This window comes from Schistocerca gregaria, chromosome 8 (genome assembly GCF_023897955.1).
Source record: "Schistocerca gregaria isolate iqSchGreg1 chromosome 8, iqSchGreg1.2, whole genome shotgun sequence".
In the NCBI taxonomy this organism is placed as follows: domain Eukaryota; kingdom Metazoa; phylum Arthropoda; class Insecta; order Orthoptera; family Acrididae; genus Schistocerca; species Schistocerca gregaria.
This window is the reverse complement of record NC_064927.1, coordinates 205,151,079-205,171,669: the sequence shown is the minus strand read 5'-3', so window position 1 is coordinate 205,171,669 and position 20,591 is coordinate 205,151,079. Positions and strand designations below refer to the sequence as shown.

General features: G+C 41.6%; 1 protein-coding gene across 1 annotated transcript in view; it reads left to right on the top strand.

Moving 5' to 3' along the window:
* LOC126284143 (uncharacterized) overlaps positions 1-20,591 on the top strand; it is a 37,188-nt gene that overhangs the window by 8,679 nt on the left and 7,918 nt on the right. Inside the window, exons 3-4 of the mRNA XM_049982860.1 lie at positions 9,780-9,935; positions 10,034-10,220. Of these exons, the coding sequence (XP_049838817.1) occupies positions 9,780-9,935; positions 10,034-10,220 (343 nt within the window). The remainder of the gene's footprint in view (positions 1-9,779; positions 9,936-10,033; positions 10,221-20,591) is intronic.

Here is a 20,591-nt window from a genome sequence, read left to right as displayed (position 1 = left end):
GAACTCCAGTAAGGGTGTTGTTACCTGTAGGGATCTCGTGGACATTCCTGTAGAAGAATTAAAAGAGTGAGTGGGCTCAGGAGGGAATTGTTGACGTTCAGAACATCATGAGAAGGGTGGATGGGAACCTGGTGAAATCAGACTCCTTCATTCTTAATTTCAATACCCCCAAACTCCCAGAACATGTCAAGGCAGGATTTCTTCGACTAAAGGTCCGGTCTTATGTCCCAAACCCAATGCGCTGTTTCAAGTGGCAGCGTTTTGGGCATACATCTCTAGGGTGTAAGGGGGAAGCGATGTGTGGCAACTGTAGTAAGGCTGCCCATGACGGAATTGACTGTTCGTCGCCTGTCAGATGTGTAAACTGTTCTGAAAGCCACCCTGTTTGGAGTAGGGACTGTAGAATCTTCCTAGAGGAACGTAAAATACAAGAAATAAAAACAACTGAGCGTATCCCCTACAGTGAAGCCAAAAAGATCTTTAAGGCCATGCAGCCCCCCACATTCGTTACGTCCTTTGCTTCCATTGTTCAGAAGCCGCCTCTGAAGGTCGATGCATCTACACAGACGGAGGTTGTTAGTGCTGGCACGAAACGTGCACATGTCAGTGCACTTGCAAGGCAGCAACTGTATCTGCGCCTGTAGCCCCTCCTAGAACAGCAGAGAAAGGTACAGTAGCTCACATTGAAGAGCCCCAGGCATCTCCGACTGCTGAGGCTGTTCTAAAGCCCAGCATGGACATAAACGCCCCAGCTCCGGTTCCAGCAAAGCCCTCTAAACAAAGGAAAGCCCATGTGAAGCAGCACCAGCAGATTAAATCGGCTGGTAAACCCTCGGATCATGTTAATGTGGTCCCGCTAGACGCTTCATCAGACTCTTCCCCAGAGCTGATGGAGTCTGAGAATATGGGGCAATCATCTCGCCCCAAGACTGAGCCTCCACCCGCTGCAGTCTCCCCACTTCGGCGGAAAGAGAGGCAGAAAATACAACCACCGTGATGGCTCCAGGACACATGTGGAGGAACTACGTCTATTGATTCAGGATAGACCTATGTGTGTATGTCTGCAAGAGACACATTTCAGGGAAACATACACCTCAGAGCTACGTCGTTATGTCCTCCACAAAAAGGACGACCTGAGTGGACAGAGAGCTCGAGGAGGAGTAGGTATCTTCGTCAACACAGACTACCACTCCTCGCCTCTCTCCCTCACGACGGATTTACAGGCAGTTGCAATATTAGTACATGTGCGCCATATGCTAACAGTATGTTCTCTTTACCTGCCCCCACATGATGTGCTTGACGAAGAGGCTCTCAGTGATCTTCTTACACAGCTCCCCCACCCCTTCATCCTCTGTGGTGATTTTAATGCACACAATATGCTTTGGGGCTCTGTGAGTACTTGCCCCAGGGGAAGAGCAATTGAGAGGCTTCTTCTGTCTACCAGTGCCCATTTGCTAAATACAGGTCAAAGCATGCATTTTTGCATTGTAACTGGGTTGTTCTCTGCCATTGATCTATCGCTTTGCTCTCCAGCCATCGCCCACACTGCTGCATGGGAAGTGGTTGATGACTTACATGGCAGCGATGACTTCCCCAACCGGATTCACCTGCCACATGCAGTGGAACCAGAAAGGAAACCGCCTTGATGGGTGCTCGGTAGAGCCAACTGGGCACTGTATAGTCAACTCGCCCAGCTTGAACATCGGGTCAGTGTCCAGGAATGGGTGGATCATATTACTGAAGTGATCCACCACGCCAGTGAAGCGTCCATCCCACAGTCCACGGGACAACCGAAGCGGCAGCCTGTCCCTTGGTGCAGCGAGGAATGCCGCTGTGCAATCAGGGCTAGGCGGGCAGCTCTGCGTAGGTTCAAATGCCGGCCAACTGTAGAGAACCTTGCAGCTTTTCGGGTGGCGAGGGCAAAGTGTCGTCGGATTATACGGGAGAGCAAGAAGAGGTCATGGCAGGCGTTCCTGGACTCCATCAACCGTTCCACTTGTTCCACAAAAGTATGGGAAGATTTCCGGTAAACATAGCCATTTACCGATAGCTGCTGTCCTGAACCAGGGATGCCTCCAAAAGACACCCAGAGCCATTGCTCAGATGCTGGCAGAGCATTTTGCACAAAGTACTGCGACTGTAAATCAGGATCCAGCGTTTCGTCGCTACCGGGTGACTGTCGAAAGAGTGAACTTGGACTTTCGGTCGAACAGTTCTGAGGCGTACAACTCCCCTTTCTCCATGTGGGAACTTGAATTGGTTCTTAGTGAGACATCTGACACTGCACCGGGTTACGACCGCGTCCGGTACTCCATGCTTCAACATCTGCCAGCGGCGTCAAAGGAAATCCTCCTCGAATGTTTTAATCTCATATGGCAGACAGGAGTGTTCCCCACCTCGTGGCGGGAGGCAATCCTCATCCCTCTCCTCAAACCAGGAAAGGACCGCACATGTCCCAGTAGTTATCGTAGTATCTCCTTGACAAGCTGTGTCAGAAAGACCCTGGAACGGATGGTTAACCGGCGTCTGGTCTGGCTGTTAGAGACCAGACAGCTCCTTAGCCGCTTTCAGTGTGGATTCTGAAAATTTCGGTCCACGGTCGACAACCTGACCCTCCTAGAGACGGCTATTCAGGAGGCTTTTCTCCGTAAGTATCACTGTATTGTTATCTTCTTTGATATCAGTAAGGCATATGATACTACTTGGAGATACTGTATTCTTGCACAACTGCATCAATGGGGCTTTCGTGGCCGCCTCCCGATTTTCATTCGGTCTTTCCTGTCTCAGCGGTTTTTTTGGACCCACGTTGGTACACACTGTCTGATCGCTTTGAGCAAGAGAACGGTGTCCCCCAGGGCAGCATTTTAAGCGTTACCCTCTTTGCCATAGCCATCAACAGTATAACGTCTACAGTGAGGAGTCCAGTACAGTGCTCCTAATTTGTGGACGACTTTGCTGTTTTCTGTTTCTCCTCCAGTGTTGCAACCGTGAGCCGTCAGTTGCAGCTAACAGTGCGGCAGTTAGAGGAGTGGGCTGCAAAGACGGGTTTTCGGTTCTCTGCCGATAAGTGTGTGTGTGTGTGTTCATTTTAATCATTCTCGCCGTCTTTTTACTTTGCCTGCCTTGCATATTGGGGATACTGTCCTACATTTTAGAGAGACAGTGTGGTTTCTGGGCCTAATTTTTGACTCCAGGTTGTCATGGCTGCCACACCTACGTGACTTGAAAGCCAGAACCCTGAAGGCACTCAACATTCTCAAGTGCCTCAGCCACAGGTCTTGGGGAGCGGACAGGGTGTGTCTCCTTCAGTTTTACCGAGCTTTCGTGCGTTCACGGTTGGACTATGGGTGCACAGTATATGGGTCAGTGAGGCCTTCTTATTTGCAGATCCTTGACGCTGTTCACCATGCTGGGATTCGACTGGCCACGGGTGCTTATCGGACCAGTCCCATACCCAGCCTCTGTGCTGAGGCTGGGGAAGCGCCACTTACCATCCGGCGGCAGCTCCTGCTCGTGCGCCAGGCTTGTCAGTTTCTTGCAGCTCCCAGCTCGCCTGCTCACCATCTTGTTGCCCATCCACCTCTGGACCGCCTTTTTTCCCGCCGTCCCCGCGCTACGTTGCCGTTTGTGATCCGTGTGCAACGTGTACTAGAGTCCCTCGGTGTGGAGTCTGTACAACCCCAAATCCAGGGTTTTAACCGCCTGCCATCCTGGTTACTGAAGAGGCCCGGAGTGATTTTAGATTTATTGCAGTAAAAGAGAGATTGCACTCCTTCCACCGTTTTTAATGCAGCATTTTCTGCCATTTTATCTGAGCACCACAACTATGTAGCTGTTTTTATGGATGGGTTGAAACAAGGGGATTCTGTTGGTTGCTCAGTTGTTTTTCCAGATTGTGTCTTCAAGGTCCGCCTGCCTCAGACTTTCGCTGTCATTGATGCAGAATTGTCTGCGATCTTGCAGGCACTGGAGCACCTGAGACATTCTTCCTCTCCTAAATTTCTTGTCTGTTCCTATTCACTCAGTGCCCTTCACTTATTGCAATGTTTGTATCCGGCAGACAAAACTGTCCAGACCATCCAGGATGCCCTCCTCCAACTACAGCGACTGGGGAAGGTTGTAGCTTTCTGGTGGGTTCCGGGGCATGTCGGCATTGCTGGGAATGAAAGGGCAGATCTCGCAGCCAAGGAGGCGTGTCTCGCCCCACAAGTATCTCAGTGTGCTATCCCCTTGCACGCACTCACCTCGCTGTTGAGCTCACGGGTTATGCGTCGGTGGGAGGATGAGTGGCTGGAAGTGACTGACAATAAGCTCTGTATAGTCAAGCCCACAACACGTGTGTGATGTACTTCCTTTCAGCCCCATCGACGGGACGAGGTTCTCCTCACTCGGCTTCGAATAGGCCACAGCCCTATGACGCATGGCTACCTGCTCCGGCGAGAGGACCCTCCAATGTGTGGTGCTTGCGGCGTCCAGGTCACTGTGCGCCACGTTTTATTGGATTGCGTTTTATTTTCTGACCAGCGGGCCGCAGCTGACTTGCCAGCAGACCTGCCATCTCTTTTAGGCAACACTCGGACGAATGTGGCTAAAGTTTTAAAGTTCTATGACATGTCAAATGTTTTAAAGTTCTGTGACATGTCAAATGTTTTTACAAAGATTTTAGGGAGAGGATTTTAATTTGCTCACTGTGTGACAAGCTAGCCCATATTTTATGTAAGTGGGCAGCCAATAACAATTTCCTGTGACATTCTTGTTGCTATGTTTCCCCTTTCCTTAGGTTTTACTTTCTTATGTAACATTTTCCTTCTTTTCCTGCTTTCTTTGAGTGTGTGCTTTAGTTTTCTTAGGTCTGTCCACGTTCGTTCCTTTTAATGTGTGTCAGGGCGCTGATGACCTCGATGTTGAGCGCCCATAAGCCCCAACACACCACCACCACATATTTACATACAAATTTAAAAGAAGCGGCCCAAGGTTGATCCCTAAAGTACACCAAACTTTACTAACTGAAAATTAGAGCATCACTTGTTTTATGCTTCTTTTTGTGTGTTAGTGTGCTGTCACATACACAATCAGATCTCTTTGAGAGCTCAAGGAAAACTCCAAAGACTTTTCTTTGTTCTTCTAGCATCCCAATAAAATCAGTTACAAAGTGCTACAGGGAGAACGCCCTGACTTGCACCAACCAGTTGAAGAGATCGGTGGCAGGATTATGTTTAACGAGAATCATTGTTTGTTGAGACTAATGGCAATTTCCTATTAGGTAGTGCTGCTCGAGAACATGAGTGGAGTAAGATGGACAAGAATACCTCTGCTCCCAGCCTCTTGCGCCATGGCTAATATTTCTGCAAAATCCTAAGATGTAGGACCTGTCCAACACACATTTCCACAATCACTTGCTCCATTCCTGTCACAGGTATCTTCCATCTCATCAAAAGTAGTGCTACCTTTAAAAATGCTCATGGTATCCACAAACAAAGTTGCAACCATTGTGCTACTTTTTGTGTGATATGCCATCTATTAAGCTATCTGTCCACATGAATGGCAACCATCAAATTGTGGCCATGCGACAGCTTGAGCACCCAGTTACTGCGTAGGTGACTGAACATGATGTTTTTCACTTTAATGAGTGCTTCACAGCCTGTGCCATTTGGATTCTTCCCACCACCACCACCACAAGTTTTTTCTGAACAATGCAGTTGGAAGCTCTCCCTGGAAAATATCCTTCATTCCCATAATCCACTGTATGATGCATGGCAGATGGTACCTTGTACCACTACTAATCATTTACTTCCCTGTTCCATTAACAAATAGAGTGAAGGAAAAATGATTGTCTATACGGTTCCCTATGAACCCTAATTCCTCATATCTTATCCCCATGATCCTTATGCACAGTGTATGTTGGCGGCAGCAGAACCAGTCGACAGTCAGCTTCAGATGTTGTTTCTCTAAATTTTCTCAATAATGTTTCTTGTAAGAATGATTCCTTTCCTCCAGAAATTCCCATTTGAGTTCCCGAAGCACCTCCATAACACTTGCATGTTGTTCAAATCTAGCAGTCTGCCTCTGAAATGCTTCAATGTCTTCCCTTAATCTAACCTGCTGTGGATTTCAAACACTCAAACAGAACAAGAATGGGTCGAAATAGTGCATTATATATGGTCTTCTTTTCAGAGGAACCAAACTTTCCTAAAATTCTCTCAATACACTGAAGTTGACCATTTGCCTTCCCTACTACAATTCTCACATGCTTATTCCATTTCATATTGTCTTGCAATGTTACACCTACATATTTAATCATTGTGGCCCATCAAGGAGCACACTACTTTTGCCGTATTCAAACATTACGTGTTTGGTTTTCGCAATCAACTGCATTAACTTCCATTTGTTACATTAAGAGCTAGGTTCCATTCATTATACCAACCAGAAATTTTGTGAAAGTCATCTTGTATCCTCCTACAGTCACACTATGATGGCACCTTCCCATTTACCACAGCATCATCAGCGAACAGACACAGATTGCTACTCACACTGTGTGCCAGATCATTGATGTACGTGGAAAATAAAAGTGGTCCTATCACACTTCCCTGGGACAGTCCTGATGTGATGTGTCTGTTGACTGTTCGCTGTTCGGACAATATACTGGGTTCTGCTACTTAAGAAGTCTTGGAGTCACATATCTATGAACTTATTCCATGTACTTGTACCTTCATTAACAGTCTGCCATGGGGCATGGTGTCAAATACTCCCTTCTCCCACTCCATGCTTTCTGTCCTGGGATCATGCATATGTACACTTTTGTCCTTGTCTACTTCTCTTCTCACCACTTTCCTCCTCCCATCCCCCTCCCCACCTAGCACGGCCTCCTAGTGCTGCACATAGTGGCTCTATCCTGTCACTATTGCCACCCTGTATGCTCCAACAGACAGCACTAGCATTTTCCCCCACCCCTTGCCCTCCCCAACCTGTACCTCTTCTATAACCCCAACTAGACTGCTTCTCACATCTGACACAATTGCCTTAGTGCCCAGAGACAACATTGGCTTCATGTGCGTAAATTGTGCTTGTGTGTGTTTCCTACTTCTGAAGAAGAACTTTGTCCTAAAGCTGAATGTTTCTACCATTGTTTTCCATTGTGCCAGTCTGTGACTCAATGACTGTTCTGAGTGGTGAGTAGCAATTTATGTTTTGCATATTGTTGTTGTTGTTGTTATATCCTAGACTTTCCTTTGTTTAGAAATGCATTGAGATTTATAGGCCTTATTTTGATGAAAAACTGGTATGCTTGTCTCACTTGATGGATACAAAAGTCATTTTTCTCACTGCCATACCAACACCTCCATATTGTAAATCTTAAGTTTTCATGAAGTGCCCAGTTGCAGGAGTAGTCAAGAATTTACCAAGGAGTGAATTGTGTCATATTTAAAATTCCATAGGTGCCTTTAAAGTAATTATTATTCTCTCTCGCTCTTGTGATAGAATGGTAAGACAGTGTCAGTCTGCTGGGTACTGGGGATGTCTGAATCTGAAGGAATGACAAAGTTGAATGGCTGCCAAGGAAGTGAGAGACAAACGATTATAATAAACCATCCCTTTGCAGTCTGTTTTCTTATTGTTCAGGAGAAAATCCTTTAAACCGAAGAAAGAAAAAAGAAACACTGCTCAGAAATGGGCATCAACAAATTTCTGTTAAATCAGTCCTACAGCAATGACACAATTACACCCTCCCAGTCGGAAGGAAATAATTTGTCCTTAGCTGTAGGTGAAGAACATGATTTTCTTTATTATATAAATGCGAGTACATTTTTTTTTCAAGATTTATATTCTGTGTAAACTATTCTGCATATTACTTAGAGACAATATTTTTGTTGCAGAGTTAGCAGTACTCGTTTAATTCCAGATGTATTTTCTTCCATTTATAGTGACTAATTTTAGGGGAGGACATCTTTCAGTTATGTATTTTGGGGCAGCTCTGTGCACTGTTAATGGGAACATATTCTTTGATTCTTTAAAATTATGAATGTAACAGGGTTAAAATACAGTGATCAAAAATTTATTTACAACTTGTGCTGAAACCATATTGTACTTATGACTTAGAGGACATGAAATGGAAGCAGCAGTTGAGAAGGGAGTGAGACACTGTTGTTGCCTATCCGTGATTTTATCCAATCTGTGCTTTAAGCAAGAGAGAGAGAGAGAGAGAGAGAGAGAGAGAGAGAGAGAGAGAGAGAGAGAGAGATTTGAAATGGGAATTAAACTTTTAGAATTGCTGATAATATTGCAGTTGTGTTGGAGGCAGCAAAGATTTTGGAAGGACAGTTGAACAGGAAGGATTTCCCCATTGTGTCCAACACTGGGTTGCTGTTCCAATACTTGAGAGCCTTGGCAACAGTGATGATCTAAGAAGGGGAAAATAAGCTTAAGATGTGAATTGGAGTTTGTGTTAGGGAGGGCATTTGACTTTAATTGCCTATGCATGCAGCTGTGTTAGCTATAATGCTGTGGTTGTGTAGTGTCTAGCACACCTGCCCAGTGAACAGGGAGACCTGCGTTCAAGTCCCAGCCATGGCACAAATTTTAATTTGTTTCTTCAGCTTCTATCATTATCGTAAATAAAAGATGAGATTCAGATGTCTCAAGGAAGATTTAGTTATATCAGAATAGATTGTGTGTGGAAAAGGTGTTATGAGATGGACATCAACAGAAGTAAAACAAGAATAATGAAATGCACTCATATTAAATCAGACATTAGATTAGAAAATGACAGTAAAAATATTAGTTATTTTGTTATCCAAACAGTAAATTCATTGACAGTTGCTAAAGTACTGAGGATATAAAATGCAGACTTTCAAATGGGTAGAGCGAATAACTAATGGAGTGCTACTGAATCAATTTGAGGGGAAAAAAGAAATGTATGTCACAATTTGACAAAAAGAAGGGATCGGCTGATGGGCACACCCTGAGGCATCAAGGAATTATGACTTTTAGTAATGGAGGGACGTGAGGAAGGGAAAAGTTGCTGTGGATACCAAGGCTTGAATTCAGTGAGCAGGTTCAGATATGTGTAGGCTGGAGTAGTTTTGCAGATGATGCGCAGAGAGCTTCATCAGACCAGTCTTCAGACAACAGTGCAACACCAGATCTTTTGAGCCCAGAAATAGGTAATCAAGCAGATCAATGTTGTCAGGTCATTAATTTTGTAGAGACCATTCTTGAAGTGCCTTAGAAGTCTGACTCTTGTATCCCTGTATGTGTACTCCATCATGTGATTTTTTGTTGACAGTATTGACTAAATCATAAGAAACTACATCATTCAGATGTTCGGTGAGTGCTAGACAGAAAAATAATTTGCACTTGGATAACACTCAAAGTATTGTACAGAAAGGTCTGCGCTATTTGGTAGGGCTCATTTTCATTGTCTATCAGCACAACAAAAAGAGTGTGATAATTATGAAGTCTTCATATCTGTATTAAAAGGTTCCTTGTGGTGCACCACTTCAATTTTGTACAAGAGTTTCTTGCTGTAGTCAAGAACTTCTCTCTGTAATGTTATTTTTCATATTTTGTTAACTCTTCATAATTTTTTTGATCAGCATTTTGTAAACCAAGCAGCTTTGGAACCTGATAGATAAATAAAATACAAATGTATGTTGTTGAAGTTTTCCATGCAACTACAAGATAATCCGTATTTTTAGCTGTAGTACTTTTCTGTCAAATAAGATACTTGTAATGTTTGCAAAGTCGACTTATCGACACATTCATCAACAATCTGTTTTTAGAGGTGATATGCCTAAACCTCCTATGCAAGTGAAAGCTGATTTGAAAGAAGAGGAAGCACTGCTCAATGCTCTACAATCATTTGGTAAAGTCAGTGTAAACCGAGGGACCATAATAATCATGGACAGTACAGAAGCATCATACTCTACACCTTACAGGTAAAAAATGTAACTGCCACTAATAATCTTTTTGTTTCTTATTTAATAATGTTTTGTGTACTGATATTACAGTCTAAAAATGTAAATCACTTATGCAGATTGGAAGATTATCAAGATGCAAATGAGGATCACATGTCATCATACAAGTCATTGTCAGAAAGCACTGCTGAACAAGAAGTGATCCGATTTGGCTTCACACCTCGCACGAGTCTGAATCTTTGTCATATGCCTTCAAAAGCATCAGATGCAAGAGTAACAGAAGAAGATATGAATACTAATAACCAAGTAAGTAGTTTCATGTCCTAAATGAACTGTTTCCCCGTGAAAGCATATGTGGCATCAGAATTATGTTTTAGCAATAGTGCTTTCAATATATATTTTTTATGATGACAGAGCAAAAACAATTCCCAGAAATAATATATAGGATCAGGAACCAAAAGGGTGTGCCAGAGAACTGAGAAACAATATAAATTTCCTGAATTGGGACGTTCTTCTTCCAAACCTACTTTTGAGTAAAGGAAATTTGTGATGTGTAATGGAATATGATCAGCCACGAAACGAAATCTGGTTGCTGATTAAAGAGCAAGTAGCCAAAGTTTACAAAGATGATCACTGGTATTGTCCAGTGTTACTTTGACACTTTCCACTCGTTTCTCATGATGGTTGCTTTCCATGTACGGCCCAAAACATTTTTGTTGTTAATTTATAAATTGCTTAATCAGATTTAGCTCTACCCTCATGACTTGCATTTTTTGACCAGAAACCATTTTTTCAATACTCACAGACATTTGCTGTGTACAGCAGGGTGAGTAATAAAGGTAAAAGTAAATAGTGCGCACTGTGTCCCCAGTTGTAAATGGGACATTACAGCTAATGTGCACTGTTCAGGCTGTCAGCATGCCTTGAAGTGCCATTTTGTGCTTAGACCAGTGGTGTATTGTTGCTTTTTCAGAAAGAAGGGTTGTGAGCAAAAGAAATTGCATGTTGAATTAGCCGTGCCATAGGAATGTCATCTGAACATTCCACTGCTATTGTACAACACAACATCAAAGATCCCTCTCACAATGATGCTCATGATTAATAAATATACCTGTGTCCACTACTTATAAATTATGGCTCCTAGGTATCCCCAAGAGGCTGCAACAGAACTGCATACTGACTTTTCAGAGGCAACTGGGAGGGATGTGTTGACGTAGACCATAAGCAACTATGCCCGCATGATCAGATTAGCTTGTAGGTGTCCCTTACAAACGCCAGTTCAACCCCCTCTTATGAATATCGACATGGTGTATGAAGAAGGCTTGTAAGAAAATCCTTTGAATGTAATGTGAGGAATAGTCTTGCTTTATCTTCACCAACAAGTGTAATATTTGCTTAATACCCAATGTTGTCATAGAAGCATATGAAGATGGCCATTTAGCAATGTGCAAATCTTGCACACACAATACTTCAAATAGGCTGAAAAGAAGCTGGATATAAAACATTCCTTGTTGGTTTGCATAACCAAGTGGACAGTGTTGAAACACACTAAGGAGGAACTAGAATATTATCCTCTTAGGTTTGTTTTTTCTACAGATTTTTGGATCAACAATTGAATCACTGTCCTCCACCATACTATGTGAAAGAATCTCGTTACATATGATAATGTGTACTTAATTTATCGCTCCAGAGTTGGTTGTGAGCTGAGAAAGAGGTTCACCTGTTGTGGAAGTATGACCTAGAGGATCATTGGGAGTCTGACTTCTGCATACAGAAATTATAATAATATATTTCAATGAAAGGAGTTTTTACAGCCAAGCATAACATAGATAATTAATAGAAGCTGAGATTCAGTCTGCACAACAATAGCAATTTCTTGTAATGATTACTTTTCAGATGTGGCACAAAACATATTTTAATTTATAGTAAATTGCTCAGTCAGATTGAGTCCTGCCCCTGTGACTTTCATATTCTGCAACTTTTTTAAACCAGAAAATTTTTTTGATTTTTGTACTTCTTAGAGTTAATTTACAGCCCGAATAAAGAGAAAGGAAAAGACTTACTAAAAATATTATTGTTCTCTGACAAAATTCGGTCAGAATTATGTGTATTATTCAGTGTATCATCATCTTGTATTCACAAGACAATACAAAGTAAATTTAAATCCACACTAGGAAATTGGTAGATGGTAAGAGGTGCCAAACATTTCCCTTAGTGTTGCCAAGTCTCAGCTTTACTGATAACAGGAATAATGTTTCCATGGTCAGTCTATTTTTTTTTAATGGGTCTAAAAATCTTGTACTGCTAAGTACAATTTGAGATGAACTGTGGTGAGCAGCTTAGCTGAATGAAGCATTATTGAAGAGATATCTAGTGAAATCTTATTTAGCTTTATTACTGGGGTAAGCAGCTAATTGTAGCTAGGAATTGTGTTCAGATGCACTGATGCCTGCCTGTTGTGATTTACTAATGTGAACTAGGCAAGTAGTGCTGAACTGTGTAGCTCATATAGTTCGAAATTTAGATCTTACTCACTTCACACTAAAGATAAATTTTAGGCTTACAGAGAAAATTTCTGTAGAATTATTGTGGTGTAATTCTTAAAACTGACTGCTGCCTTAGTAGTGCTCTGTATGCAGCTGAATATGTCTCTTTGGGCAACATGGAAATTAATTTCAGTCCATCCACCAATAACATTCAGAATGTTGACTGCCACATAGAGTTTGACACGTCTTGTCTGTTATACATAAAAATTCAAAGCTTCACACTGTTGTAGTTTGGAAAATCACGTCTTCTTCTTTGCATGTTACGTGATAGAGTAAGTAGTAAAGTAGACAAGGGCTATGTTGAGTAATTACCTGTTGCGAAATTTTGTTTCCAATGTGATTCGTTAGTCTTGTGGCAACCTTGTTTCAATAAGAAGTTGTTCTGACTTGTTCTATTCGAATGACACAAAATTGGACATGGACACAATCCGTTTTGAAGTCATCAGTTAGTAATAGGTTACTGCTTTGTAATGCTTACAGTAAGCTCATCTTGTAGCTACTTCCAACATAAGCTAATAATGACAAATGTTAATGCGTTAGAATTTTCTCAAGTCTGTTGTAATCAAGGCAGCAGTTCATCTGCTTACAGAGTTTTCCTACCATATACTGCAAGAGACATCAACATATCACTAGTTAAGTCTTTCGTCTGTTGAAGTTTGCTGACAGTGACTTCAAAATCCACAAATTTTCACATGCTTCTGCACTAGGTAACTTTCAAAATAGGTAGTTCTGAGTAAAAGCTAGTTTAAACCTCCCATATCATTTATAATTAACTTAAGTTATTCTCATCCAGTTGTGTGTCCCAAAAGCGAATGTCATGTCTGCATCTCTATCAGACTTTCTCTATACAGTATTAACTATCCTTGCAGTAGACACTATCCATGTGAAGTATATAGTAATAAAGCTCTTCATTCATGTCAAACTGATGAGCTAGAAGTAGGCACTGGGAGGGGTGGTTACTGCAAAGATAATGTCTTAAGTCATTGGAGGTCCTGTGAAACTGTGGAGTAAGAGGTGTTCATATATGAACAGTCAGTCAGATACCTGTTATGGAAATATTTTTGGGTGGAAGTGATGCTACTAGCATGTCAAAAAGAGACATAAATTATGGCTGTTCTGTAATAGTCACATATTTTCGTGAATTTAATGCTCCCGTTACTGATAGACCACTGGCACATCCAACAACATACTGTGTGAATGGTAGAGTACACTACCTACAAGTTATTGCTATCTAGAGTGTTGCCAGTTGTGCAGACTTCTCGATCTAAAAATTCTGAACTGTAATTGTCAAGTTCAGGATTAGGCCCGGTTAGTGATTGCAGCGAGAAGGTTGTTTATGAAAAACTCTACAAGTGGTTTCTGCAATGTTGTGTTGAATATGAATCACAAAGGGTAAACTTTGGTAACACTCATTGGCAGCATTTACTGTCATTATCCCATTCACATGCGATGGCAGTCATCCTTCTGGAAAGTATAGGAAGAGTAAGTTATTGGCAATCTGAGAACTCTTCATCGCAGTTTCAATAATAATAATAATAATAATACTCTGGTTCTGCCTTGCCCTGAACCCACTATCCAACATGCTAAATGATATAAATTATGGATATAATATTACTGGAACATACCAACACAAAATCACACATTTGCTATACATGGGTGATCTAAAACTATTGGCAGCAACAAATCAACAACTCAACCAATTACTAAAGATAACAGAAGTATTCAGCAATGATATAAATATGGCTTTTGGAACAGACAAATGTAAGAAAAATAGTATAGTCAAGGGAAAACACACTAAACAAGAAGATTACATATTGGATAACTGCTGGGACTGCATAGAAGCGATGGAAAAAACAGATGCCTATAAATATCTAGGATACAGACAAAAAATAGGAATAGATAATACAAATATTAAAGAAGAACTAAAAGAAAAATGTAGACAAAGACTAACAAAAATACTGAAAACAGAATTGACAGCAAGAAACAAGACAAAAGCTATAGATACTTCTGCTATACCAATACTGACCTACTCATTTGGAGTAGTGAAATGGAGTAATACAGACCTAGAAGCACTCAATACACTTACACAATCACAATGCCACAAATATAGAATGCCTGACAAATTCAGCAACAGAAAGATTCACATTACGCAGAAAGGAAGGAGGAAGGGGATTTATCGACATAAAAAACCTGCATTATGGACAGGTAGACAATTTAAGAAAATTCTTTATAGAATGAGCAGAAACTAGTAAAATACACAAAGCAATTTCATAACCACTTCTACAACCCTTTAGATCACATAACATCAACAGATATGAAGAAAGTAAATTGGAAACAGAAAACACTACATGGCAAGCACCCATATCATCTAACACAGCCACACATTGATCAAGACGCATCCAACACATGGCTAAGAAAAGGCAATATATACAGTGAGACGGAAGGATTCATGATTGCAATACAGGATCAAACAATAAACACCAGATATTACAGCAATCATATTATTAAAGATCCCAATATCACAACAGATAAATGCAGACTTTGCAAAAAACAAATAGAAACAGATCACATCACAAGCGGATGTACAATACTAGCAAATACAGAATACCCCAGAAGACATGACAATGTAGCAAAAATAATACATCAACAACTTGCCATATAACGTAAACTAATAAAACAACACGTTCCCACATACAAGTATGCACCACAAAATGTATTGGAGAATGATGAATACAAATTATACTGGAACAGAACCATTATAACAGATAAAACAAAGCCACATAACAAACCTCTGACATCATACGCACCAATAAAAAGAAGAAATCAACACAACTAATCGAAATATCCATACCCAATACAACAAATATACAGAAGAAAACAGGAGAAAAAAATTGAAAAATACATCCAACTGGCTGAGGAAGCCAAGGACCTGTGGCATCAGGATAAAGTTGACATTATACCAATTATACTATCAACTACAGGAGTCATACCACACAATATCCACCAGTACATCAAAGCAATACGGCTACATCCAAACGTATATATACAACTACAGAAATTGGTAATTATTGATACATGTTCAATTACCCAAAAGTTCCTAAATGCAATGTAACATACACCATACTATAACTATAATAACAACAACAACGTCTTCAACGTGAAATATCATAGAAAATTTTTGTGGTTGAAATAATTGTATGTAGGAGAAAATTGTTCATTGTATCCTTATTTTGTTTTCACCTCCAGAAAACATTCAGAGTTTTAATCGAGCTAGTTGAGTTATGTAACACTTTCATGTTGAAAAGGCAGACAAGATGTGTGCGAAAGGGACTTATTTGAGAACAGTTTTTAGAAATAGTTACCGATGGCCACGTCAGAACCACAATCAAATCTAAATCCAAAGCAGTGTAATCAGTGAAGTTAACACATAGCCTGAAAGTATATTAAGGATAGCAACTTACAGACAGAGCAGAACCCCCATATAGATAGAAGAAGAGTGCTGCTGTTTATACAAATCAAACGTTTGAAGTATGCAAATATTATAAACATAAGAAAATTTGAGAACCCTCTAGAAAGAAGTACCAAATCAACATTTGCTAGTGACTGCATTTGAACTCGCTGCCCATAGCAAGCCAGCTAGCAGCACCAACCATTTCTCTATGCTCCTTGCAGCACAGCTCGTGGCATTCTTCCATCTCCTGGGTAAATAGCAACATGCTGTTTCAGAAGGTATCATTGGACCTGATGACAATATACTTGTTCTAGATCTTGTCAGTGGTCCTTTGTATGGCAGCACTGGAGAATCCTTGTGTTCTGGTCATGTTGTCACATCCTCTTTACTATGAAGAGCTTCAAAGGTAGCACCTCCAGTCAAAGCTTTGTGATCATCGAGCAAGCCTTCAGTTTCCTTGAACGAGAAACCCTCTTTTACAATCTGTGCCTCAGAGCAGATGGACATGGATAATATGTCTGTGCATTTGTCTCTGTGAGAAGAGTCATAATCCTTGACTCTCTCTCTCTCTCTCTCTCTCTCTCTCTCTCTCTCTCTCTCTCTCTCTCTGTGTGTGTGTGTGTGTGTGTGTGTGTGTGTGTGTGTGTGTGTGTGTGTGTGTGAGAGAGAGAGAGAGAGAGAGAGAGAGAGAGAGAGAGAGAGAGAGAGAGAGAGAGATCTGACAAGTGATGATACGCCCAAGGTTGTGCTTCAATAATTTTCCAGATAGACCAATTCTCCGCAAAGATGTCAAATTTCATATCGTGTCTCCTGGACTATGTCTGTTATAGTACTCTCAATCCATTTCCTAGGCATCCAGGCATTGTAAGAGGGCCAGCTGCCTTTTTTTATCATGGTGATGATGGGTTTCACGTAGTCATCCTGAGTATTTATAGTTGAAATGAGAACAGTGTATCCAATGTTCTTTCGGCCTCTTGACCATGGAGCAGAAAAATGGAGTAAAGCCTGTAGTGTCTTGCTTCTCCAAGTTAAAGGTGGGCATCTTGACCAGTAGTATTTTATCATAATCTCTCTGTTCAGTATCAACGCACATAGAGAGCATATCTGCTGGTGTCTTTTTAAAGCATTGTGTGAAGCCGTTCATTTGTAAGTGGAATGCAATTGTCATCCTGTGGTTGATGTTGCATTGTGAAATTACTACTGATATCAGACTATATTGGAAAAGTTTTCCATGATTGGGGATAATCATGCAGAATGTTGTGTGCTTCAAAATGAAATGTTGAAATTTCTGGAATTGTGGCAGTTGATACAGCTTTGATTGACAATGTAGTGGGCGAGGTAGTCAATCCATAGATATTCATTTGTTGACTTCAGAAACCACCACCAAGAGGTCAATTCTGATCTGGTGTATGCCGCTGATATTGCAGCACGTACTTCTATCGCTGGCATTCCTTACAGTGGCTCAGGTAGCGTCTTAACAGATGGATAGATACCTGGCCAGTGACACCTGCATCTAATTCTGCCTCAAATCTTCATGTATCCAAGGTAATACGACATTGGGGCTTTGTGGAAGTACTTTAGGATAACCAGCCTTGGATGAACTTGAATGACAAGCAACCATACACCCCCTCCCCCCAATCTCCAACCCCGGTGGGTCATAGTTCCCCATACACAATGTTCCATTTGTTAATTGGAATTGTGCTTTGGTCAGCTCTTCCTTTGGTTTTCAGCAGTGTTGGATCTTCTCCCTATTCAGCAGCAATGTCATTTATTTAATGCAGTGATGACTGAGATATCCTTGATGCTGTGTTCGTCTAAAGAATTCCATGAAGGCAATCAGTGTGATGGCGTTTGTATCCACTTTTGTATGCTACTGTGATTTTATTCTCCAGGATCCAAAGCACCCATACTGGTATTTGATCCAGAAAATCCTTCATGCTTGTCAGCCAACATAGACAATGGCCATCCATCACAATGGTGAATGGTTTGCCAAATAAATATGACTGAACTTATGGATGACCCAGACAATGGCAAGGAACTCTTTTTCAGTTGTAGAGTAGTTCATCTGGGATTGGGAGAGTACTCTGGAAGCAAAAGCACCTCCTGATTTAGCTCTAGAACTGCACTTATCCTAAAACTGCCAGCCTCTGTGTGAAGGTCTGCTTAGCATTAACATTATATAATGCCAGAACTGGAGAAGAGATTAGTGTCTTCATGAGGGCAAAGACAAATCTTTCTTGCATCTCCTCCCAGGAAAATTTGATGTCTCCATGCAGTAATTCTTGCAAGGAACGTGCCTTGATGTATAACTGTTTTATAAATCGCCGGTAGTATGAGCACATTCCAAGAAAACTTCTCACATCTTGAATGTACTAAGGAGTTAGAAAATCTTTGACAGCTTTTACTTTCTCTGGGTTGGGACAGACCCCATTGCCATTAACTAGGTGTTCCAAGATTCCTTTTCTTGGATGACCGAGAAGCAATTTTTCAGATTCAGGCAGAGTTCTGTGGTCTGAAGACACTTCAACTTGGTTGTCAGGTGACTTGATGTTCTTCAGATGTCTTCAAAAAATAATAGTGTCATCCAGATTGCAGTGACACATCATCCATTAAAGGTTTCAAAGTAGGTTATCTATCATATACTCAAATGTGGCTGGAGCATTTCATAGTCAAAATGGCATAACAGTAAACTCATAGAAGCAGTCAGGTGTTGTAAAGGCAGTCTACCTGGCCTGTGCCATCATTTACCAATAGCCTATCGCATGACTGTAGTTGAGAAATAATTTGCTCCTTTCAGGCAGTCGAGGATGTCATCAGTATGTGGCAATAGGAAGACATCTTTTATTGTGAATTTGTTCAGTTCATAGTTGACACAGAAACACCGAAATCTTTCATCTTCAGAAAGACCACAGGAGAGGACCAAGGATTCTCTGAAGGTTTAATTATGTAATTTTGCAGCATCTTGAGTTGTGGCTACTTCTGTTAATTAGTGATCAACAGTTCTCCTTGACCACTTGTGACCCCTATAATCATCATTGTTATGTAGAGCATGGGTAGTTTTTATGCAGTTGAGAAAGTTTATGTAGACTGATGAATCAAAGTTGTCTCAAGTATTATGGTGGGATAACAATGTCTTCAGCGTCAAACAATCATCCAAGGCAGTGTAGGTGTGGGTGTGTGCGCGCGTGCACATGCACAGTCACTTTTGTATCACGGAATATAGTCTTTGTTACCTGGTGACAATAAGCATTAGATCTAAGAGAACAGCATCCCATGGAGCTCTGTGTTGAGTGTCACTATTTTCATCATCCCCTTTAATGAGTCAGTAGCCTCTGTTCGGCTGCTGGTCACCCCTCTGTTGCATGTCAACAATTTTTGCATTTGGTCCTAGCTCCCACTCGGTAGCTTCTGCTGAATGTCAGTTCCAAGGTGCCATGCAGTGGGCTCTACATGGGCCCTTTCCATGGTTTCCAGTTCTCTCCTACAAAAATGTTGGTCATGCATTTCTGCCATTGTACCACAGTACCTCCTGACTCAAAATCCTACTTAGGTACTCAGCATCTGAATGTTGTAGCACAGTCCTGTTTTTTGGCCCTCCTTTCTGATAGAAAGGTGACAGTGCTGACCCATATTGATCAAGCTGAAGACTAGCTCTCTGCTTGTGTACCCACACACATTGGGGTGCACATTGTGCTGCTCTTATCTGTATTTACCAGATCCTTCTTTTGTCCCACCTGGACTATGGTTGCACAGTTTGTGACTCGGTAGCGTGTTCAGCTTTAAAACTGTTAGACCCAGTCCACCATCATGGCATGCATCTGGCCACTAGTGCCTTTCCAATTAGTCCCACAGACAGCCTCCTTGCTGAAGCAGGGTTCTTCCCCCTTCAGATTCAATGCTACTAGCTATTGGTCTCCTATGCAATCACCATTCGACAATCCCCATTTTCTTTACATATGAGGGGTATCATCATCCTGATATCCACTCTCTGGTGGGACTGAGTTGGAATGCACCTCGTTGCCTCTGCTAAGAGCTCCATCTCCCCTCCGTGGATTGTGCTGCTTGTGTTTTTTTGTGTGCTCAGGCGACAAATGACGACAAATCTCTTCGGCACCTGTTGTGTCCAGTTTTTCAAGAGTTCCAGGCTCCATTATCTTTTATGGCATATTCCTCAAATGTTGATCAGATGGGGTATGTGTTTACAGCTCTTGCCTGTATGGAACACCATTTCATGCCAGGAACGTGTAGTGTGTTTATGGCAGAGCTGACACGTATTAGCAGAGCTCTCCATTTTATTATATGGACCCCTTTGACAATCTTGTAATATATACTGACTCAATAAGCAGTCTACATACTACTGAGTGATACTGGTCTTGCCACCCTATGGTCTCCTTTACCCATGACCTTCTTGCTGACTTTTGTTGTGGTGCCTGCTCAATTGTCTTTCTCTGGGTCCCAATTCATATGTGTATCCTGGGGAATGAACTGGCCAAACAAATGGCTAGAGGAGCATTTACTCACTCCCAGTTCACTTTGCCAGTGCAGATACGTGAGTAGACATGAGGTGTCAACTTCCTCTGAAATGGCATGACATTTGGTGAGCTACTGCTCCGTCTAATAAACTGCACAATCAAGGAGGCAACTGCAGCAGGGTGCTCTTCCTTCTGCTTCTCTTGTAAG